Below are 24,233 nucleotides of genomic sequence, written 5' to 3'. Positions count from 1 at the left end.
CTTGTTGCTGAAGGTCCTAGCAAGAGGGGTCACCACTTGCCCGTTAATGACCAGAAATTCGCCGGTTTGCTCTCACCAAATGTCCCACAGCAGCAGTGCTTGCCGCGGGGGTGTCTGTCCTCCCAGCTCCACATCCCTCATAGAACGAACCCTGCATCAGGCCGTTATGTAAATGTTTCCAATTGATTGAAAAAGTGGGTCATGTGTTAGCCAAATGCTCCTGGCTTTAAGATTTATCAGCATTATTAAATTAAACACGCTTCATGCTCCAGTGAGCGGGAAAGCTACATTGGCCTTTTCTTAATCATACTACTGAAAGGTAAGTCTTTTACATGGGGGTTCATAAGCTCAATGGAAATTCTGGGAACAATAGAGCCAAGGCATTTACCCTGGGCGCGTGCCTCCCTCCACAGTTCCCATTCTTCAGAGACAAAGGGCTGGGAAAAATTATCCCCCAAATGACATTTTGAGCATTTCAGAGCATTCCCTGCCTGGAGAGACCCATCTTGGACCCTTCTTCTTCATCGTCGTATTCTGCCTACTTCACATCAGCTTTGAAATGGCTTCTTTGTCCCTGCTTGAAAGACCTGAGGACATCATTACATCCAGTCAAAAGAACATGGAGTAGATCCAGAGCCCAACTCTTATCCAGTGCAAAGCAGGTATAGCCCCAAAGAGGCGGCCAAAAATGTGACTTTAGGAGACATAAGAGATGAGTTTGGCCCCAAAATGGAAGTTGCTCAGTGAGCCCAGCAAAGCTCTGCCAAGCATCGTTCCTGGGCAACCACATGCGGAGGACTGGTATAGGATCCTCCCATGCACAACCATCACAGTGAGCAGCCAAATGCCTTTGAACTGGAGCTCTACAGGGTGAGGAGCCTGGTGCTCAGCACTGATCCGCCCCGAAACAGTCAGATAACATATTTTCAAAAGATGATCCCATTGGAGAATAAATATGCCTTTTAAATCCAGCTGTCTTTTGGGAGGTTGCTCAGAAGACACATCATCAACACTCAGAGCAACTCAGTGCTTCCTTCTCCCTTGGTTTTAGATTAAATATATTAAATGACAGAAAATTTCCTTAATCTAATAGGAATTCCCTATGTCTGAAAAAGCAGCTCAAGCAGCAACTAAGGAGAAGAACAACAGGAAGGAAGGAAAACACCTCCATGCTTCAGGTGGTCTTCTAACACCTGCTCCTCCCACCAGCCTCTGCTGGTTGCAACCCTTGGGACTTCTCTATTTCTAAATAATCACTTCCTACCACCTTTCATGTCAGCAGAAAGAGTCTTCTTTGCCACATGTAAAGCATAAACACTCCGATTTTTCACCTTTCCAATTTTTTAGTGATTTACTAAGCTGGTGCTCTTGCGTTTATGCTTGCTGATACCTCACAAATACTGATACTCTTCTAAAATTCAAGCAAACTCTTCCAATTAGGGAATTCTGAACAACTTGTATTAAATTAATTTAATACTGTGATCATCTTGCAAACAGGAGATGGCACATGAAGCACAACAAGAGGAGGGAGACTGAGGTCTAGGCAGGACTGTTCTCCAGACCAGTTTCCAAACAGGACTGGGATAAGCAGATAATGGGATCCCCACAGCACCCTCCAGACAGGCAATAGATGAGGGCACGGCTGAGCTCAGGCAAAGCTGGTGTCCTGCCGGGGTCAGGAGACACTGCTGCCTCTGTGCTTGCTGAAGCCAGCCCTCCTCCTCCTCTTCTTTCTCCCATGCATCCACTTGGGCTCCCTGGGCACGTTAGCCATGCGCGAGTGAGTCCTGTGGCGCAGCTCCAGCAAACACTGCCTGCACCTCCTCTGCAAATGCCCAGTGGAGAGCCAAGGCATCTGCTGCCGGGACTGGGGAGTAGCTCTCCTGAGACAACCCCCAGTGCCTCTGATGCAGCAGTAGCAGCCTGCATTTTGGAGAAGGTCATCAAGGCTCTCATAAGTGAGCTCCACCACAAAACTGTTCCTCTTGCTTTGGTGCTAGCATTGCTGCTGCCTGCAGACCCCAGCTCCAGAGGGAAGGTCTCTCTCTTCTGCTCAAAGGTCACCCTGGTGCCTCTGGGATGGACAGTCCAGCCAGAAGACAGATACACAAGGCAGAGTTCATTTGGTAGATCTTGTCATGGAATATTCTCATCAGTATTATGGAGATCAAATTTCATTGCTTTATCTGGGTATTTGGTTTGGGGGACAGCAATGTTTACTTCAAGCTGTCCAAAAACAAACAGAGAGGACAACTCAGTGCAAAAAATGTCTCATAGGCTTAATTCCCCTCTTCCCTGAAAGGCTTAGATGTAAAGTTCACAGGCAAAACTGACAGCAGGAAGTCTCAGCCACCCTCCCCTCACCCATCACAAGGTCTCCAGAAAATCACACATTCTTGACAGGTTTGCTCAGTTCTGGCCAGTAAATCTTGGAGCCCTGTTGCCCAAGAGCCCTTGCCAACCTGTGCAGGTAAAGCACAGGGTGGTCAGGGCACCAGATTGTATGGGGATGCTGTGACACCCACCCAGAGGACTAAGCTGGAGCATCTGGGCAGTTGCTCAATGGCAATGTCATCCTGAAATAGCTCTTCGGTGCTTCAGGAGCCCCATCAGCAGAAAGCCAGGTGAGAAGGTGACCACAAGGCTGCAGCATCCTTCAGCATATCACAATCGCCACAGCACGGCCCAGATTTCTATGTGCTTGCCAGACTTTCATATTGGGGCTTAATATCTTGGCCAGCAAGTCCATCACCCAAGACAACAGTTTGCACTGCCAGGAAGGAAATGTTTAAACACCTCTGGCCTCTCAATACCCTGTTCACAAAATTCAGGCCAGTGTTTTCTGGCCCTTCAAAAAAAGAAAGATCTACTAAATGTAGGGGAAAAAAAAAAAAAAAAAAAAAAAAAAAGGAAAAACCAGGAAAGAATCTGCTTTTCTGACATTTTATGCTTTCTAGCTTGCTTTCCCAAGGAGCACTGTACGTCCACCTGCTTAAGCAGGAGCTTTCTCCTCCTGGAGGCTTGATCCTGCCATTAAGGCCTAATCCGGCGATTTTCAGCATTGCGTTTTAGCAGCTGGGAAGCACCGCGATGCAGCCAGCTCAGGATTATGACGACAATGCAGTCTGTCCAGGTCAGGACGGGGGTGGAGGAGAAAAATGTTATGGCAGAAAAACAAAGTCAAGCATCCCCTTAATCCAAATGGAAACACATCAACCACCAGCAGGCTTTGCCTGTCAGAAGATGAAGCCATGAGAGGACAGTAGCACCATCTACATGCGTGACACCAAATGCCAGTTTGCAATAAAGCTGCACTTCCAGCTGCTGCCATTTTCCACAGACTGTAGTCATTTTGGTTGACATTTCCCTCACTCTCCAGCTTCAGTGGAAATATTTTAGCTATCTCTAACCAAAAATGAAAAAAAAGACAACCCATGTACATCAGCCAGCAGTATATCCCTGCTTCTCACCTGCCCTTGATCTTTCATCACAGGAAGAAAACGTCCTTGCTCTTGCCTTCATAGCAGGCGTCTCTGGAGGCTTCATTCTTGGTCATCTGCTTCCATTTCCCTGCTGTCCTCTGGGTGAGATGTCTCCACTCATCACCTAGCATGTCACTTGTTGGCTGCTGATGAGGAATTATAACCTGCTCTCCTTGCTTATGCGTACCATAAGGCTCTTCCAGTCTTGCTCACCTCTATACCAATTACCCCAGTTGCTGTTTTTGGGATACAAACATGCCTTCCTCTGGACCCTGTGCTCACTCCATACCCCTCATTGCTTTGCAGGTTCTTCCACCCACAAATTCAGTCTCAGGGCCACCATAGCAACCTCTTCTGCTGCCTTGTTTGCTACCTCCATGCTTCAGGTGGTCTTCTAACACCTGCTTCTCCGTCCAACCTCTTTGCTGGTTGCAACTCTATTTCTCAACAATCATTTCCTAGCACCTTTCATGTCAGCATGGCTTCCTCCCCAGATCCTCTGCCCTCTAGAGAGCAGGGTTGTTTTTTAACAAGGGGTGGCCCTCCAGGGAGAAATATTGGCTCCGGATACTGGTATCAGCTAGTTCAGCAGCAACTGGTATGACGACTTATAGCTCCAGTCCTGTCACACTGTGGTGGGCTCAGCCACATCCCAACCCAAAGCTATGCTAAGCCTGCTCTCCCCTCCAGGAAATTCCCTGCTGCTTCTCTGGATTTCTACTCCATCTGGTGCACCCTCAAGTCGCTATCAGGTTGTGCATCCCGCTTTGGGTGTCAACTGTACCTGAAGCCTCATTTGCTTCTGCTCAACTCACCCTACATTTGTAGGTTTTCAGTGGGGTTTCATGCATTTCAGAGCAATTTCTGCCCTGATGGATAAGCCAAGAAGAGTAGAAATGCAGCATCACATACCTCCAGCACGGGCTTGTCCCAGTGGACAAGGAAAGCTGGCAAGTCTCTACAAGGAAGAGTAGAGCAAACCTCTGACTCCAGCCTCTGGACACTGGAAACCCAGGGAGAGATGTCCAGTAAGAGTCCTTGGTCATCTGCTGAGCACCATGTAGTTCATCATAGCCTACTGCACCTCAACAGTTAACCAAGACCAGCAGCAGCCACCCACAGAAGAACCTTGGCACGGCTGGTGCACGGATAAGCAATCACGCATGAAATCAGAATCAGGCCCCACATGTCAGATGGTGTTATTCTCCACCATTTCTACAGCAAGCCTAGTGTGAGGAGAACCACTGGTTTTGTCACAATGGCAGTGCTGTTATTGCAATCTTTTGTGTGAAGGCTAGAGAATGAACTTGCAGCTTTTCCCTATTGATTATCCCAGGATAAAGGTCTTGCACGCAATAACTTCATCCCATGCCACAGGCCAGCAGGATGATAGCACCTACCTCTTGCCCTGATACATCTGTAGAAGATAAAGGACCTGGAGGTTTATGTCAGTTAGTAGGTATAGGAAAAATTGAGTTAACCACATCTAAGATATGTATATGCAGAGATCTACAGAATGCAGAATTCCCATTCACTCACATAAGCTGCTGCTGTGTCGCAAGCACAGGATGGACACATAGCAGTGTGAGAAATTCAGTTTAGCAGGAGCAGGCTATTAGATGTCCTTGTGCAATGCAGAAAATCCAGTCTGGGCTGGTTTCAGGGCTCACTGACTGTGGGACACTAAGCAAAATCACTGAATTGAACCTGTTAAACCACCACGTCAACAACCTGAGATAACCCTAGTTGGAATTATATTTGGTCTTCATTGAAATTGTTGAATTTTGTAGTGAATTAAAGCTGCTTTTGGAAAGCTGGGGTGAGCAGGTGGGTGGGAACAACACATTTTAGTTCAGTCACTCCCAGTTCTCCCTGTTAGTTACTTTTTGAGCAACTTGCCAACAAAAATAATATTTTTGGTGAAAGTTAAACTGCTTAAGTACATCAGAAATTTTGCCCCATGAGGTGATGAGAGCTGATGCTGTTAGCACTACTCACTAGGGTCCATTATAGCTCAGTGACCAAGAGCATCCTCAGGAATCCTTTAGAAAGTGCACGGTGGACTCAAGACCCCGTGTGCTGAGAAAATAACATTTCCTGGGATAAGGAAGGTCTTTCTGCCTCCTTAAGCACACCTTTTTGCCCTGCCAGCAGATTAAAGAACAGATGGAAATGACCCAGTGCAGCTTGTCCCGAAATACTGGCTGTGCCTCCATGCCCAAGCCAATGTTTAGGAGAGGCTGCGAGCAAGGGCCCCAAAGGAGCTGCTGAGGGACCATGGAGGACCAAGGGTTGGCTTGCTCTCCTCTCAGCCCAGGGTCCCTGACCATCTCAGGAAGGCAGAACCATCAGCACTGCGTTGCACCCCAGCCTGAACCCTGCCGCAGGGCTCAGCACTGCAGAGCGAGGCGGATTCTGCTGCAGCATCCAAGCGACAGGAAAACATCCCAGAGCTTTCATGAATTAGCTGAAACGTCACCATCTTGCACTGCAGAGGCTGGGGAGATAACTGCTTCAGTGCCACACTCCCTGTCTGCACCCTGAACGTGCAGCGGCACACGGGGAAACACCACTAGCAGTGCCACGAAGGGTGACTGGACTGAGCCACCGGCGAATGGAGAAAATCATGTGATGTGAAGGGAGCGAGGGCAGCTCCTCCAGTATTCCTAGAAGCACCAACAATAACACTCCCCCCCCCCCCCCCCCCGCCCCGGGATTAGCCTTCACAGAGGGGAAATGCCCTAACTGGTACTACAGGGTTGGCAGTAATGAGGCTGTTCACGCTATCCTATGTGGCATTGTCCTGGAAGAGTCAGGGAAGCTTGGGGCAGACCAATCATTTGAAGATGGCTGGGAAATGCTCTAACTACCCCCAGAACATTTCTCTCCTGTTAAACTGCCAAGTGTCTACCCAAGTGGGGGAAGCCAATGTCCTGGGGAGCAGAGGAAGAAGCCAAGGAGCTTGGTAAAGGGGAGAAAATAAGACCCAGGCAAGGCAAAGTATTGAGCTTGGCTGCTTGCAATTAAGTGCACAGAAACAGAGGAAGAGCTTCCCATCCGTTCAAAAAGGGCTGGGAGCAACAACTCCACTTGTAAGTTCAGGATCTGCAGAAAGAAATCAATAACGATGAGGTGGGTCTTCACCAGAGATCCATCCATGAGATCTGTGGGGCCAGCAACCACGGCACAGGGGAAGGGCTGGAGGAACCAAGGCTCTGCAGGACAGAGGAGCTGGGGAGACAGGCCAACAGTCTTGAGTGAAGGCCTTAAACTGCAGTGAAGAAGATCCAGGTCAGGTGCTGGAAAAGTGCTGCCCCACAGCCATGTGCTGTTGGTGACAGTGTCATTCTAACAGTCATCATTGTTTAAATCCTACAATGATTTGCACATTTGCAAATAGAGCTCATCCCTGTTGGACAAACTGTGCTTATAACCTTGACACTGAGCTATGTTCAGGGTCTGTCACGCTTCAGGGATGCACCCAATTTAGTCTTTTTTCCCCTAGTCAGAGGCTAAGAAATGGGAGCCAGGAGACCACCTTGCAGTGGGAGATGCCTTGACAGATGCTCCAGGGATGCTCTGCCAGGGCTGCGGACCTGAAAGATAGATGCTCTGAAAGATGGACCACAACTTACCCAAGGATGCCAGCACAGCCAGCATTGGAAACACAGCCTGCAGGAGACTGAAGGGTAGCAGCCCCCTATGCACCAGTTTTTCACGGGAAGACCAAAGGACACCCAATAAAAGATCCTCATGGTCATAGGTCCATTCCAGCTACTCATAAAGGAGGACAGATGATGGGGAGCTGCGTGGACCTCAAAGGACAGGTCACCTGGAAATGAGAGGGCATAGCCTTGCAAAGAGCTCCAGGCACATTCCTGGCATCCTTTTAACCTAGGAGGGCAGCTGACAAGACAGCACCTCTGAGACCTCAGGAGAGCAGAAAGCAACAGGCACATTATATCCCACTGCCATGGCAGAGACTGCACAGCCTTAACCATAACCTCGAGGAGGTAACCCAGTCCTCACCTGAAAGGGCTGAATGGACGTAAACAGCACAAGACTTTTGCTTATCCTGTTTCTACACCACTGCTGCACGGATGCATGTAGGACTGCAACAGCTGCAGAGCAGGCACCAAACTCCCCTACCACTATTTTTCTTGATCCAACCCTCGCGGACATAGCCTCCTGCCCCCTTATCCTTCTCTCCACCTTTGTCCATCATGCTGCATGCCCTTTCAGGCATCCTGGAGAGCTGGAGCAAGGGGGCACCTGCTTCCAGTGTGTCCTCCAAAACAAATGAGGATGCAACCAGGAGCAGCTCAGAGCAGCAGGCATCCCACGGCTCCCCATCCATGACCCCCCTCACTCCCCTCCTCCAGAGCACGCTGGCTGCCCTGGTTTTAATCCCACAGGCAGCATCATCCCAATAATTTCCCTCCATTTTCAATCTACTGATCTGGGGGCAGTCCACAAATCCCTTCATCCTGAAAGCAAAGCAATCTACTGCCTCATCTCATCCCATCTCCATTTTGCTCTCTCTAATCCCCAGAAACAGGGGCAAGGTTTGCAGTGCATGGGCTGCCCTGGAGGGGCCTGTCCAGGTGTTGATGGACAAATGGACTGACCAACCCGAAGCATACAAGGGCAAACAGGAGATGCCAGGTCAAGATGGACAAGGAACGTGTTATTTTAACCATGCTCCACCTCTACAAAAAAAAAAAAAAGTCAACTGATTTAGCTGCTGATTTATTTTTTTTTTTTTAATAAAAACCAGATCAGGAGTGCAGTAGATGCAGGATGAAAGATGGGGGGCTGGGGGCTGCTCTTGTGCATGCCACCAAATTCCTCAGAGTGCTTAGGGTAGATCCTAGACCCTCCTAATCCAGGGATGGGGAAACAGGCAGGTCTTCCTGTGTTATTCCCCCATCCCCAGGCTGGGGACATAAGGGACAGACTGGGTACAGCATCTGCTAGTTCCGTCCACATTTAGGAAAACTGAGGCCCATGGGGGAGCCATGACCAGCCTGACTCCATAAATTCTAGTTCCTCCAGGCTCAAGATTGCATCCAGCGTTCTGCCTGTGCCGTTTCTCCGCAAGCCCATGACTTTCTCTCCAGCAATTTGGGAATGGGAGACTGATGAGAGATATGTGAAGAGAAAGCCTCGGAGGCTCCCTGCCTTGAAGAAGCAATCCAGCCTCGCTTGATCAGGACCAAACAGATTGGTTGGGATGCAGCACTAACATCATCCTTCCTTTTTCAAGCACCCATTTGCACAGGGCTGGAGAAGACATAGGTAGGAGTGACTACACGCTCGGCAGCCACCACAAGGCCATGTCCTCCCTGATGCTGCCCCCAGCCAAAAGCACCTCGAGGAAGGAGGACACAGGAGAGGCGTGTGACAAAGCTAGCCAGCAGCCGTGCCAGTGGTGGAACGGGCTGCATGGTCCCCATCCCGTGCTTAGTGGTGGCAGCTCTCCCTGGGTTTGGACAGCAAGGAGGAGGACGGGGGCCCTCGGCGGCTGGGGGTGGATCGCCGCCGCGCCACACTCAGACCCTGACAGCAGGCTCCAAAACTGTCACTCCCGATCTGTTTTCACTTCAGCTAAACCTCAACCCCGATTAAAATCAACGAGAGCCGCCTTCTCCTCTCTCCTTTTCCCCATGGTAGGTCTTCTGTGACCTCGGGTCTAAACATTGAGCAAAATGCACCGGCGAGGGAATTGGTGAATTTGCGTGGCTTGGAGTCGGGGCTTCTGGGGAAGGGACCATCACCACCTCTGCCTGTGAGGGCATGGCCACTGCAGTGGTCTCATTCCTGCAGGGCTGTGGGTCTCTGCCGAAATCCAGGGCAGGATGCACCACCACCAACATCCTGACCTGACTCTACCATGGGAGGTGGCACCCTGGCAGCTGGGGTGGATGGTGCATCCATAGGATGGAGCAGGTCTGCTGCAGTGAGATGCCCTGTGCTGGCACCCGCTGCACACTACCAGCTCATTTAGCAAATCATAGAATGGTTTGGATTGGAAGGGACCTTAAAGATCATTCAGTTCCAACCCCCCTGCCATGGGAAGGGACACCTTCCAGTGGATCAGGTCGCTCCAAGCCCCATTCAACTTGGCCTTGGAAACCTCCAGGTGATGGGGCATTCACAACTTCTCTAGGCAACCTGTGCCAGTGCCTCACCACCCTCACAGGAAAAAAATTATTCTTAATGTCTCACCTAAATCTCCCCTCTTTTAGCTTAAAACCCCTCATCCTATCCCTGCACTGTGCAATAAAGAGCCTCTCCCTGGCTTTTCTGTAGGCAAAAAACTGAATAAAATAAAGAAATTAAAGCAGATATACGTGTGCATGCAGCACCAGGATAGATGCATTCAACAAGAGGCAGAAAAAAAAGCTCACTGGAGGGATGGGGATAGCTCTCACCCATCGGGGAAGCATTTAAATTCACTTTCCATTCCAGCTGGCCAAAAAGCAGCTGCAGAGGCCTGACAAACTCAAGCCACATAGGTTTGCCCTTCAGAAACAAGGACTCCATGCCAGAAGTGCCACCCTGCGCAGCACGATCCAGGGCTGGGAAGGCACCCTGTGCTTCGCCAAAAGCAGACACGTTGCTTCGCTAGAAACTGGAGCCCAGGCTGCAAGCACTCTGCCACCGGCAGGATAGGGCTCATCCCCACGCACCAGGCAGGAGCCCCCCTGCCACAAGGAGTCACATAATGTGCTGCCAGCAAGGTGCCCGCTCCCCTTGCCACACAGACAAAGTCCATTTCCCAAACGGGTGTGTCACGTGGAGGTAAAAAGCAATCATTGCCTAAGAAAAGCGGTCCTGGGATCACCAAACCATGGAGGAGAAAAGCATCATTGATAGCTACCAAGAGCATCCTGCAAGCTGGTGAGCATCTCCCTGTGCAGAAGCCCAGGATCCCTCCGTTTCCACCTCAAATCGATGCTGGCCACCATGGAGGTGGTCTGCTTGGTCTGCTCTACACAACCCATACCACCAATTCTGACAGCATTTTTATTTTCTGATCCTACGCACTAATACTCCACAGCCACTAATGCAGTTTGGAGGCAGAATTTGCACCTATTGCAATACCAACATTAAAATAACGTTCAGACCGGCTCAAGAGCATTTTTTTTCCCCTTGGTCTTGATCAGTAGCTTTTTTTCCTACAGCCCAATATGATCAGATTTCTTCAGAACAAAATATCCTCTTAATTCAGCAGGATTTAAAGAGTATTTATTTTACAGTTATTTCTCAGGGAGAAAGAGTTTCAAATTTGCTTTTGTATCTGAGAGCACTAAATATGTTTCTATAAATCAAACTATAAAAGAGGAGGAAAGTCTGAGCCTAAGAGCTTCAGAAATATTACTGAATTATTTGGGAAATTAAAGGCAAATCCCTAGATATTAGGAAAAAATTCCCTTTTTCTGGGTTTCATTCTGTATCAAAATGCAGGCTAGCATCTGTCTTTGCATCTGTCAAAACAAAGGTCAATCATTTTATGGAAACTCAAACACAACACCCTTCATCCGCTGTTTCTCATTTATTTTTAAGTCAGACTTGACTTCTGACTAAGAAAATAAGATTTTCTAATATGGTTCACATTAAAATTACATTATCCCAGAAAACTCAGATTACAAGCAAAATACATCCAAGAGCATTTTCCCTTTCTAATAAGGAGATGATATTTTGGGGTTGATTTCAACAGTCCTCTATGACCTTTGCAACTAATATTTCACTTTTCTACTTATAAAACAATGATGTAACCGAAGAAAATGCAACAGAAACGCAATGGTATCAGAAAGAATTTAGGAACCCAGAGTAAAATGGTTACATGAAGGGAAACTGAAAACAAAGCGAGCCTCATAAGGAAGGGGATTCCTCTCTCCAAATCAAATTTCCCCGGCGCAAAGGAAAAAATGAATGGAAATAGAACAAAAGGTAAAAATTAAATCAAACATGGTTGGGGTTTTATTACATTGCCAGATCAAGATGTGATTAACATCTATGGTATTTTAGTGATTTGCTTTAAGGCATTCAATTTGTGCTATTTCCACCCTGAGTGCGTACATAAACAACACTGTCCAAAGCCTGCACTGTAAATCCCGCAAATTAGGAATGGCTGTTTAAAGCAGAGATGGACACTTTCCTGCCCAAGGATAGGATCCTTGGCGTTAACCACAAGATACAGGTAAAATTGAATTTACAAAAGAAAGCGTATGCTAGAACAGAGAACGATGATTTTGCTAAATAATTTTGCAGAAATATGTTGCAAAAGAAAAATTGTAAAATTTTCGCAAAACAATTTTGGAAAAACATTTTTGCAACTGTTTTATAGGAGAGACTTGAGGAACAGCCATTCAGTTGAGCGAGCCCCTTTGCTCGCGCACCTATTTCTCCCATAATCCCACCTCCCTCCGACACAGACTTAAATTTCCTCTACAACAGCTTCGTTTAAGATGGCTCTTAAGCATCCAAAGCTCTTTTAACCCATACTGAAGCCCTAAACCCGACTCATTTCATGATTCTTCCCTGATTTTCATCAGTAGGAAAAGTTGCACGCGGCAGGCGGTCTTCCACCAACACAATCTTTTAAATCTTCTTACCTTCCCCAAAGAGCTGCTTTAGTGCTGATTTGATGGGAGGGGGTCCGGACAGATGGCCAGTCTTTTCACGTTTGGAAAGGATGAAAAATGCTATGGGGGAAAAAAAATCCCAGTGATTTTTTTTTGCCGTACGGCGCAGAGGGCTCCAAACCTCATTGGCCCTGGGAGGGCCACCACGTGGCATGGGATGAAGAGCATGTGACCTATTTTCTCCCATATCCCTCGGTTTGCTGGAAAAGGGGATGCACCCACTGCTGATGTTATTGTCATTTCAGTGGGCTTTGATTTTTTTTCAAATTTTTTTAAAGGCCACTGAGCAAATCGAGTTGCCTCAAGGCGATGAGGGCAAACCAACCAACGCTTTCAACACGGAGGAGAAAGGAGCGTGGGTAGGACACAAGCACCAGAACACTGCCTGTGTGCAGGGGGAAATTTGGAGATGCTTTACCAGGGTACCGACAGAGGAGTGCTTGCCCACCCACTCTGTGAACAGAGCCTCTCGGAGGAAGAGGAGGGCATAGAGCTGCGAGTGATGGGCTGTGCTAAAACCTCCATCTAAGAGGCAGCAGCAGCAGTGAGAAGGACCAGGCTGAAGCCCTGACTGCAGACCCCACAGCTCAGCTGCCTCCCAGAGCCCTGGAGGAAGGGAATGTGTTACAACTGCTCCATCACTGATAGAAGATTATCTCATGCCCCGCATCGCTCCTGACTCCCCCCCACAAGCTGATTCCAATTTCTGCTGCCATCCTGGCTAATCACAGTGGTTGCAACAAGCAGCTGCTGAGAGAGATGACAAGGTTCCTGCTCTGGAGGCAGAGGGTCTGCTGAAATAGCTTTCTTGGAAGAAGGATCAACCAGGGTGGAGGGAGCATGGGATGTTCTGGATGGGCATTGCCTGCTCCCACCACTGCATGGTCCCACCAGGCTCAAAGGGCATTTCAAAGTCCCCCTACAGACACTCACCAAATCTAAAGCCCAGCACAATCCTGGGATGCAGCACTGCCCCGAAGGGGTTCCCAGGGCCCTGTGCAGTAAGGCAAAACAAGCTATAGCTCCCAGCATCTGCCTTTGATGCTGCAGGCCCCTCCTTGCCCCAGCTCTGTATTTCCCAGGGCCAGGAGCTCTGAGCCACAACATTCCAGCCGACCATGGTCCACAGGCCAAGAAATTCTTAGCCTTCTCTCTGTAACTGTAGGTACCAGCCTACTGGAGCTGAGACACTGTTTGGAGACGAGAAAAGCAATTTTTGGAGCCCAAGACATCCTCTCACTTTTCCCATCAAAGCTCAAACCCATAGGTCACGCCAGTCAAAACCGGCATTTTCTGACAGTCTGAATCTCCACCTGACAAATCCGTCAGCTGTGCCATCCTGTTGTGCCAACGACACGCCTGTTTATCACCCCTGCCAATGGAAAGCCCCAGATGAATCTACCTCTGGCATCTGCCCTTGAATTTCAGTTATGTTACTTCTGCAGATCAGCTGTCTCCAGCCATCCTATCATCCAAGCACTTGAGCCCTTCTTATCTAAGGGTAACACCTCAGGCTCTTCAAAGAACCAGCTGAGCTTGGGCTATGGTTAGAAAGCACAGCTCTGGCCACCTCCGCGCCTTCTTGGCATCACCATCACATCCCAATCCAACACTCAACCTGGCTGCTGGTTCTCCATCACAGCTGTTCTCCTTCACAGGACTCTGCACAGGAATGGGAGGCCTCAGGAGCACAGTCTTTATGCCCAGGTCCTTCCTGAGGCCAGACTGTTCCACCACACCACTATTAAAGACAACAGTACAACCATAAAGTGACCCAAATGGTGTAGAGATGTGCGTGGTTTCACCTGAAATCCTCCCTTACTCAGAGGGTCACTTCGCCAGCCACCAGCCAGACGATGGGGCATTTTATTCCAACAAATACAAGCTGGGAGAGAAACTCACCACCATCAAGTGAAAATAGGGACCCAGCCAAAAGTGCTCAGCTTGCTGCTTTCCCCTCCTGTGTTTTGCAATGGCCAGTGTGCAAAGGGAGAAAAGATACCCCCCCGCCTTCCAGCCCCGCAACTCCTATTCACAGCCCCCTTGCCCTTCTCCAGTGACGCTCAGTTAAATCTGGCTCCCGAGTAATCTTCTGAATAATTATATAATAGAGAGGCAGGCGGAGAAATGATTTTAGGCTGCTCTGTTGATAGAAGGGAAGCTGGATTAAAAGATCAGAACAAGCAATACTTAGATTAAAATGGTTTGTTATTTTCAGCTGCAGAAAATCCATGGCTAAAGCACGGAAGACGTTGAGAGAAGGCGCATCATCCTTCTTTCCCCCAAAAGGAGCTTTCTACATATTAGCCAAGGCAAGTTCTAGGTTTCCAGCCTCTGCTTGGGTTTTGTTTCCCAGTGGCTCAAAGAAATATAATTTGCTGGTGTGTATGGCATTTTACCTAAAGACCTAAAAGCAGTGTGGAGATGCTTCAAGTAACATTTTGCTCTGTGAGCTGAGTCTGAATTAAACGCCATCAACGCATCGCTGCTTGTTAAGACATCAGACCCCTCATCAGGAGAATTGGCACGCAGCTTGGCAGACAACCTCATTCTCTACAAGGAACATGCCTCCTGGCACACAGCATGGGCTTTATTGGTACCACCGCCTTTGCCTTTAGCATGTGCCTCCCAACACACACGAGCTGATGGCAAGCAGATACCAGGCTTATCAGTGGTGGAGATGCGGCTGCAGCTGGGAAGAAGCCCATCAGACAGCCAGGCAGCTCTGCAGGTATCTGTATGGGTCTCCCTGGCCCCCAGCAAGGTCAGCAGCATGGGGTGCCACGCTGGGCCCTGCTCTGACTGATTGCTTTAGAGAGGCATGAAGGGGAGGCAGGAAAAAAAAAGGGTGAGAAAGGGACTAGATGCTAGGGGCCAAGCTTTCTGCAGGGCACGGTGCTCATCAGCCGTATCCCGGATCAATGCCATTAGCTTTGCTTGTTCACCTTCAAGTTCAGATTAAGCAGAAGGGTCAAACTGGGAAATCGTTTGCCGCTGGCTGGCACATCCCCACCAGCACTCCACAGCCTCATGTCATACTTTTGCCAGCTCTTCCCTTTACTAGCATGGACACTTCCCACCTGAGCACCTTGCTCGCCTCACAGCATCTCCAACCTCCAGCATCAGCAGTGACCACTCCTCACAGTGCCTGGATGAAAGACAGAGCAGCAGCGGTTTCCCAGAACCCAGTGGTCTCCAAAAATTGAGTCCTCTTCCAGGTGCGCTCCATATCTGTAGTTTTTCTATAAAACAGTCATGGTACTACACACACAGGGTCAGCTCTGACTACAAAGGATGAAATCCCATGGGGCAAAAGGTCCAAGACATAGCCCTGAAGGGAGCTTAGCATTTAAAATGCAAACTACACGTTACTTTCCATTTTGAGCTAGCAGCTTGTGGCTTGCACAGTGTCAGGCACCAGGCTCCTCTCCTGTCTGCAGATGTGGGAGACGGCCTGAGGCACAGTCCTGGGAGAAGGGATGGGACATTGGACAGGGAGTGTGCGAAGGCAGAAAAAGGAGGCTGGAGACCTTCCTGGAGGGAGGCAGGAGCTGTGAGATGGCATGATGTTCATCCAAATGATGTTTTAGTAACGAATTATTGCAAAAAAAGAGTCTTCACTAAAACCAGAGGATAAAAGGTGCTTGCTGGACAGATTGGGGTTATGAGAGAGGACATTCCAGGGACTTGGTCCCAGGCTGCACACCCAGTGCCCCCCCCCAGCAAGGACATGTCCCACTTTTCCTGGGGTTGGTGAAATGAAGCCCTTCCCCAAGATCTGTTACGCTCAGGAGGATGCCAGCAAGAAGGGAAGAAGCAGAGCCCTTCCAGAGCGTAATCTCAAGCGCATCCTTCCTTCAGCTCATGGCCTCCAAGCTACCAGCAGGAAAGCCACAGCCACCCTCTGCCCTCCCAAACAGCCTCTACAGATGGATGTGTTTGCAAGAGGCAGTCCACAGCATACAGGAGCTGAAGACACTGACAACAGAGACCTCAGACAATGGCATACTCAAGGCCAGACACAACTGGTAGCTACCATGTCACTAATGACCTTGGATAAGTCTCCTTGCAGGTTTGGTGGCATGTTCTACCCTTGCTGCCCCTTACTGGGTCACCTGCAGCTCCTCTCACAAACCCTCCATCCTCTTATCCAAAGTGCACCGTCTTGTTGCAGGGACAGTGTTGCTCTGGCTAGCCTCTCCCATGGTTTTGCATGAAAAGAAGAAGGATTAGTGACACTTAAAAGGCAAGGGAGAAAAGAGAGGTGGGTTTATCTCTCAATACGACATTTCTTGTTTATGGAGCTGTCTTCTCACTCAGAGGTGCATGTCCTCCTCTTTGCTAATGGAAAACGTTGCCCCATCGTACATTTGCTATAGTCAATGCCTGGGACAATACGATGGCCTCGGGCCAAAGCAGATCTATTTTAGTAACAAAAGCAGAGTGGCTGATGAAAATGACCCCGTCTATGCACTTCCCAGCTTAGCTCTTTAGCTGATTTTAATGGACCCCTGTGACTAATGCAGTGGAAAGTGGGCAGCTGAGTGCAATGAGGGCAGAGGTGGCAGGACAGGAGACCTGCATGGATGCTGGACTGTGCTAGCCCCTTTGTAGAGAGAGGTCCCAGCAACAAAACACACCTCACAGAAGCCTTACTAGCACGACTGCACCATACTGGGAGCAAAACCCCCTTCCCTTTTATTCCCAATGCTGCAGCATTGTTCCTCACACAGATCTGGGTCCTTGTGGTGCAGCAGGACCTCTCTCTGCAGAACCAACCACGTCCTCCCTACAGGGACTTTATAGCCTAAGGGATGCCACAATGCAGCTGCAAAAACTCCCCAGGATTTGGAAAGGGACTGCGCTCACCTTACCTTACCCTGCAGGCTGGACTTGAACTCCAGAGCGATTCCTCAGAGGACGTGGTTTCACCAGAAAAGGGCATGCTGAGCATGAGGCGGAAACTGGGGGTCCACCGCACAAGCCTGCAGACCAGGACACGTCAGAGTTTAAGCACAGCACAGTAGAAGGACACCAAACAGATGCTAACCATCCAGGAAAAGTGACTATCAGAGAGAAATAAAACATGGTTTGCATTTGAGGAGGGAAAAAACAGTCAAGAGCATCACCTCTGGGTTGTTTAAATGGCAGGCAGTAAAGCCCTGTCCATATTTTTCTCTACAATCAGAGCAGGCTTGGGCACATCCTGCCCCAACATCCATCAATAAAGGGAAGTCATCCAAAGAGCTGGGCTGTGGAAGAGGGGGACCCCAGGACACAATCCCAGCAAGACTCCCAGGTGACCACAGCCCAGGTACTGCCCCCACAGCAGGAGCAGGAGCCAGAGGTCTCCTTCATCTAGAAATCAAATCGCAATGGAAATACTCCAGCATGTTTCAGTGACATGGGTGCCAGGTTATTTTTATTGCTTTAGTTTTGCTGCTGCTCCCAATAAGTTAACTGGGGCATGCACTTCCCGTCAATAAAATCAATTGAGCAGCCTGAGCAGTTAATAAGCTGAGTGCCAGAGGGCAGAAAAACCTCTCCAACTCCCAAAATATTCTTTGGGCAGCGAGACACATGAGCTGCAGGCCTCATTGGTAGCTTGGACTTGGTGCTGCTCTTGATGTGCTGGGGCAACTTGTGTGTTATAAGGGGAAATCTTCCTCTTCTTGGTGACTCAGCAGCCTTTGCACTTGTCTCCAGCAAGAGGGGAGCTCATGGGACCCCCTGAGGTCAGTCTTCAGTCCTGCCTGCTGCTCACAGCAGCATCAGCACTAAGATCAGAGCAGGTTGCCCAGAGCTTTATCCCTTTGGGGTTTGAAAACCTCCAAGGATGGAGACTGCACAGCCTCTCTCAGCGACCAGCTGTCCTCAGAACTAATGTTTTTTTGCCTTACAATATGCGTATGTCTCTCTGAAGAGCAGCCGCGTCCTCCAAGGTAGCGACTGCATCCCCAGCTGGTGTCACCAGCAGGCAGGACAGGTCCCACACATATTGCCAAAACCAACTGGAAAGGATGGGAAACCCAAACTGCCACTCACCAGGTTGGGGAGGTCGTTGGACAGAGGGCCAGGGGTCAGCAGCAGAGGCAGCAGGGAAGGACCTGGAAGACAGCATGACATCTCAGCGACCTGGGGTGCCTGGCCAGCCCCCACAGCCAGGAACCTACAAGAGCATTCTCCCAGCACCACCACTGTAACCACGAGCAACCCAGCAGATCGGAAAGTGCATAGGTAAAACAGTCCTGAGCAGAGGAATCCTTGCTAATTTCTTTATGCTGATTAGCACAAATTTCTGAGCCCTGATGCCAGTATTGAGAAGAAAACAAACAAACAAACAAACAAAACCTTGATTACAGCACCAGCTCCATCAAAACATGCAGAAGTGAGGTGGCTCGGACAATGATTCAGGATGCTGGAAGGACAAGGGGTTGCAAGGAAATCCCTGTACTGCTCCCCAGCACTAGTGCAGATGCAGGTCCCTCTGTGTCAGCCCCACGGGTGTATCCTGTTTCCCCCCTGCCCACACAAGCACAGAGTAGTGACCCACGGCAACACAGCCCACCGGTTCTCAAGGAAGAAAACTTTAATTTGTGTTTCAGGTCATAGATTCGAGTTTATCCCGAGACAAGGCTTAGCAGTCAGGAAATGCATCATTAAAGAATTTGTCAGCAGTTTTCTTCATCAAATAACGGTCTGTCTGTCAGCTTCTTATGTTACAACCCTTCCACCCTTATGTTAACATGCTACATGGTAAGTTCCCAACCACAACCCCATGGCCTTGCACTGTGCGCCACATGTGCACCCATGTATAGAAACCCCTGCTTCCACCACAGCTTTTTTCTCTACATGTTTGGTGCAGGCAGAATTCCAAGCCAGTTTCAAAACATGCTATTTCTATGTCCTGCAGCCCTCTGAGATGCACAGGAGTAGGTCAGTCAAACTGCATGTTTGTGATACCACCTAACTCATGTTCTCTGCTGTTAAGGTGCAGGTCATCTCCATTTATGGACATGCCTGTGCTTCACAGAGGACTGGTGCCACACTAGGGGCAACCTCAGTTCCAGCATGGGTACAAGTGCATCTCCAGTAATCCAAAAAACTGCCTCCAATCAGAAACCTCAGCACTACAAAGCACATTTTGATAATGGCTGCTCTAAGCATCCCCTGACACCTCCTGTGGGGCTGCTACCAGAAGACCTCTGCGAGGCGCAGTTGCTCAGAGGCACCATCACCATGGCTGAAGAGCGACTGTCCGTGTCCTCCCATCACACGACAAGGGTGTCTTGTATAGGGCGGCATGCCAAGCTTCTGCACAAGCAACTTTTTGGTCTACTGAAAGACTATTATCCTCATCATCATCTCCTAAATCCTCTCTCTACCATGGCTTAAAGCCCCTACACCTGGCAGTACAAGCAGAGGAGTCAAGTGGGGTTTTTTCCCAGTTGTTTCTCTACAGGGAAACACGCATTGGTGCCACAAGGAAGACACCAGCAAGCTTATCACACCAAAAGCTTTCTATGTCCTGACCCATGGCAGTGGAGAGCACAGCTTCATGCTTGCATGGCCAGCTCGCCTGCTGGCTCTCATGGACTAGGTGGCATTAGCAAATTTGGTCAGTAATGTTCTCTAGGGGTCACTCAGGATGCTAAAGGAGTCATATGTGAACAGCAGAAGTATTCAGATCTCAGCAAAATCACACCTATTGCTCCCAGATAAAAGCACCTGAGGATGCAGTGAATTCCAACAAACTGATGTGGCCAGTCCCTCCAAAACTTAACCTCTGTAGGTAGACTCTGATACTGTCCACATCCTTAACTCATCCCAGAGAGGCACCAAGCACCCTATGCAGCACAGACCCCATGCAGGACAGCACTCACCACACGCTAAGCATCACCCTCGACTTAACATCACCATGCACACTGGAGGACTTGGCCACCTCGTTCCAAGGGGCTCAAAGTTTCACAGTATTTGGTCTTGAGTGGGTAAGGAAGAATCACAGAGATGTAGCCAAACGTTCTCTGAAGAGGGCATCATTAGGATACAAAGGTGAAGCTCCTTGCTCTTGCCCAGCCTCAGAGGTGAGCTGACGGGTACGTCCATAAGTGAGCAGGTTGTGACCAAACCATGGGACTGTGACAACTTCCCTGCTTTTGCTCAGGCTGAGCAAGCTGATGAGCACTGCTCTTGAGGACATCTGCAGGCATCTGGATTGGGATATAAGCATGGGGGCTGCCCACAGCACTGCATTGGTAGGTGTATTTGGCTTTTTGTGCCCATAAGGCATCTTGCTTGGCCCTATGTTTGGGACTGTGGGACAATTGTGGGAGATCCAAGGTCCAGAGAGCATGGAGATCTTGCAGATGTCTTCTTGCTTTGTTGCAACCCCCAGGGAAAACTCAAGCTCTTTGGGAAAACACACTGTGTGGCTGGTGAGGGATGTACTGGATGGGATGGGGATGTTCTCCCACCGTACCACCAAATTCCTGAACTATAGTACACCTAGACAGGAACCTCAGCGAGACAGATCCATCTGCGTTGCCACGTCCCCTTGTGTCAGAGGGGATCCTGCTCACACCCAGTCAGGGTGCAGCAGCCCCTGCGCTGATGAGATTCACTTTGTTCTGCTCTTGGGTTTTTCAGTGCCATTGCTCATCACGCAGGGGAGAGAATGATCCTCCCCTGACCTGTGTTCCCATCATCCGCCTTACTGGGCGTTTTACGCAGACAGAGGCAATGATTTTAATGTCCCAGTGAACAAGCTGTCGGGACACATCAGCCTCAAAAGGCAGGCTTCGGCAATGGTTTCTCCTCCCAGGCGCTGCCCGGGCAAGGAAAACCGATTCCAGCTCTACACACAAACATGCGCGTGCGCGCACACTGCATGTGCCACCGGTGCCTGTTATTTTCCAACCTTCTGACAAAACATCCTTCAAAATCCCACTCCTCAAGAGAAGGAGGTAATGAGCCCAAGGTGCGGGGGCCATGAGTGAGCCACTACCGGGACGGCACAGCTACTGGGCAGGCAGAGCGGGCAGCCCCGCGAGCAGGAACCGGCATGATGTGATGGGACCTGAGCGCTCCGAAGCCGTCAAGAGTCTCAGCAGAGATGAGCTGAGAAAAGCCATGAGCAGAGCTGACATCTGCCCCTTGGGCGGGTACCTAATGAGCGGAGACATTGTCCATTTGGGGAGAAGAGATAAAGTTAAAAGATTTCTAAGCTGACACCTGGCAGCCTCCATCGGTACTCCTGGTGAAACAGCAAGGGAAGAAAAATTGAGATGGGGGGCTGAAACTTGTCCCCCCCTGGGCTCTGCAACTGTGGGTGTGCAGGATGGGGATGGTGCTGGTATCTCAGCATCTTGTCCCTGCTGCCTGGAGATAGGATTTCCTGCAACATTAGAAGAGAAACCGGTGTTTTCCAAGAGCTGTCCCACCAGTATCACCCCCAGGGATGTCTCGCAGGATCCCGTGTGGCCCCACACCTGCCAAAAAGGCACCAACATGGGGAGAGCACACTCCTGGGTCCAGCAGCATGCCAGACCTTTTCTTGTCTGAGATGTGGGCATGGGTAAAGGCTCCAACGTCCTGTGATTGAGCAGTATGGCCACTCAGCAAAGCTCTGGACCCTGGCATCACCCAGCAGCCCCCCCTTGCTGCTTCCACAAACCTAGTTCAGTCAGTCCTTATAAATCCAGTGCCTGTAAGCCCACTTGTCATCAGCTCTTCCCTAACTTACCTCCAGCCTCTTCGCTACCCACCACCTTCAAACGGCGCCTGGTGATGAGATGGGAGCGATGGAGCGGCAGAGAGAAGAGCACCGTATCACCCCTATCACCTCCCGGTTTTCCCCTCCGGAAAACCTGGCTCTAAAAGCAATTGTGAACCAGCAAGCCTCCTCCCACTTACCTCCAAAGCCTTGGCAGGCACCTGGGAAAGCCTACACCAAGATGCTTTCCTCCACGCCAACCCACCTGCTTTCCCAAAGGCCAAGGGGGTTTTGCAAGTCAATCATCTCTGTGGGAACATCCGAGTCCCTCACCCTTGAGCATCCTCATCCTTGAGCATCCTCAAGGCTTTCTACCAGCCAACAACAGATGAAAAAACTTGCCACTGCTCCACACAGCTTTCTTCAGCTCCACCGACAAACACCCTCAGGTCTGAACCACTTTGCAAGCAGGACTTTCACCCATCTATCTCAGGAGTTTTTTACTCCTTCCCAACAGATATAGCCAGAAATGCCCAAATTGGGGTGCCAATCCAAGGGTGCCTTTGCCCAAGATGCCTGGGAGCTGGAACAGCAGCTGGGCTCCAGTTGCTCCTCCCCAGCACTGGCTGAGCTGCTGGGATTGAGCAGATGGAGCAGCCGCAAATCCCCGCATAAGCCAAGGAAGGGGACTAATCTCCTAGAGGACAAATCAGTTGGCAAGGGGTGAAGCTCAGCTTCTTGCCTTTTCCTCCCTCTTCCAGCAAATGCCAGGGCATACAGCATTCCCAGCATCCCTGAGGGCAGAAGAGGCAGTGCTGGGGGCTCGGGCACCCAAGTGAGACCTGGTTCATGGACAAGCAGACATTTCATTTAGGTCACAGCAAGCTAAGCCATAAGTGTCCTACTCAGGGAGACAGCAGGTGTCTCCTTGGGGAAAACCACATCTAGGGGTGGTTAAAACTTCCAGAGCACTCCCTGGCAACAAAGAGCTGGGGCTTTGCTACACATGAGAAGCCCTTGGAGCATAGGAAGCCTTAGGAGTAGCCATTGGGATGAAACGGAGCATCTGCAGAGGAATGCCTAATCCTTCCTCGCCTTTGGGGATGGATGGGGATCAGATGTATTGTTTGGGCTGGTTTAAGTCATCAGGATGGGATTTGGAGAGCCAAGCACGCTTTCTCCAAAACTTAGACATCACTAAAAGGTTTAGGAGTGATGTAATGTGCCGATGTCAAAGCACTTGAGCTGAAGCAAAGCCCCACTAGCAGATGCAACCAGCAGCTCCCCAGGACATCACCAATAGCCAAGCCCATCCTGTGCCTTTCAGAAGGGTGTTTCTGACCCCAGAGCAGGGGTCAGCCCAAGGAGGCCCCAGAGTCTGCACAGCCTGGTCTTGCTCTCAGGACCATTTGCAAGCAGCCAATCCCCTCCAATTCTTTTTCCTTCTTCTCCAGAGGCAACTGAGAGTGAGTAGGTCAGCAAATTTGGTGCCATCCTCCATTCTTCTGAGTTGTTTGGGTTTTTTTTCCCTTCCATCCTTTCTTTGTTATTGCCTCTCTTCTCTTGCTTAAGGGCTGGCAAAAATACTCCTGCATGCTTGCAAGGGAGAAACATCTCGCCAGATATTGTCAGCTCTACTTGCAAAACTCTGGAGTGTTTTGTAGCTGCAGTAGGGAGAGTTATCAATGACATGTATGTTAGGTCACATGAGCGCTTCAAAGGAGAAGGCTGAAACTCCAAGGAAGGGCAGTGACTGTACAGGCTGGGATGCATGGCATCTGGCCATGATTTGCACCCTGGTCATAGAATCATAAAATCACAGAATGGTTCGGGTTGGAAGGGACCTTAAAGATCATCTAGTTCCAACACCCTGCCATGGACAGGGGCACTTCCCACTGGATCAGGTTGCTTAAAGCCCCATCCAGCCTGGCCTTGAACCCCTCCAGGGATGGGGCAGCCACAACCTCTCCAGGCAACCCGGGCCAGGGCCTCCCCACCCTCACAGGAAAACGTTTCTTCCTAATAGTTCATCTAAATCTCCCCTCTTTCAGCTTAAAACCATTGTCTCCTGTTCTATCCTTGCACTCCCTGATAAAGAGACACTCCCCAGCTTTCCTGTAGCCCCTTTCAATACTGGAAGCTGCTCTAAGGTCTCCCCAGAGCCTTCTCTTCTCCAGACAGAACAACCCCAAGACTCTCAGCTTGTCATCGTAAGGGAGGTGCTCCAGCCCTCGGATCATCTTTGTGGCCTCCTCTGGACGTGCTCCAACAGATCCATGGCCTTCCTGTGCTGAGGACTCCAGAGCTGAACACAGGACTCCAAGTGAGGTCACGTGAGAACACAGTAGAGAGGCAGAACCTCATCCTTCAATCTGCTGGTCACACTTC

General features: G+C 49.8%; 1 protein-coding gene across 36 annotated transcripts in view; it reads right to left on the bottom strand.

Annotated features, from left to right (window-relative positions):
• PCBP3 (poly(rC) binding protein 3) overlaps window positions 1-24,233 on the bottom strand; it is a 62,093-nt gene that overhangs the window by 32,213 nt on the left and 5,647 nt on the right. For 30 of the 36 annotated variants that reach the window (XM_054069650.1, XM_054069678.1, XM_054069639.1 and 27 more), the window contains 2 exons: window positions 18,179-18,240; window positions 17,013-17,118 (listed from right to left, as the gene is read on the bottom strand). Coding sequence is in view for 29 of the 36 variants with exons in the window: in XM_054069678.1 (XP_053925653.1) it covers window positions 17,013-17,087 (75 nt within the window). In the remaining 7 variants the exon portion in view is untranslated. Of the gene's footprint in view, window positions 1-12,103; window positions 12,194-17,007; window positions 17,119-18,178; window positions 18,241-24,233 lie in introns of those variants that run through there. The other 6 variants (XM_054069648.1, XM_054069652.1, XM_054069647.1 and 3 more) reach the window with 4 other exon arrangements.

The sequence above is a fragment of the Cuculus canorus genome, chromosome 6, assembly GCF_017976375.1.
Source record: "Cuculus canorus isolate bCucCan1 chromosome 6, bCucCan1.pri, whole genome shotgun sequence".
Taxonomy (NCBI): Eukaryota; Metazoa; Chordata; class Aves; order Cuculiformes; family Cuculidae; genus Cuculus; species Cuculus canorus.
The sequence above is the reverse complement of the archived record's forward strand: the minus strand, read 5'-3'. Positions and strand labels throughout refer to the sequence as shown.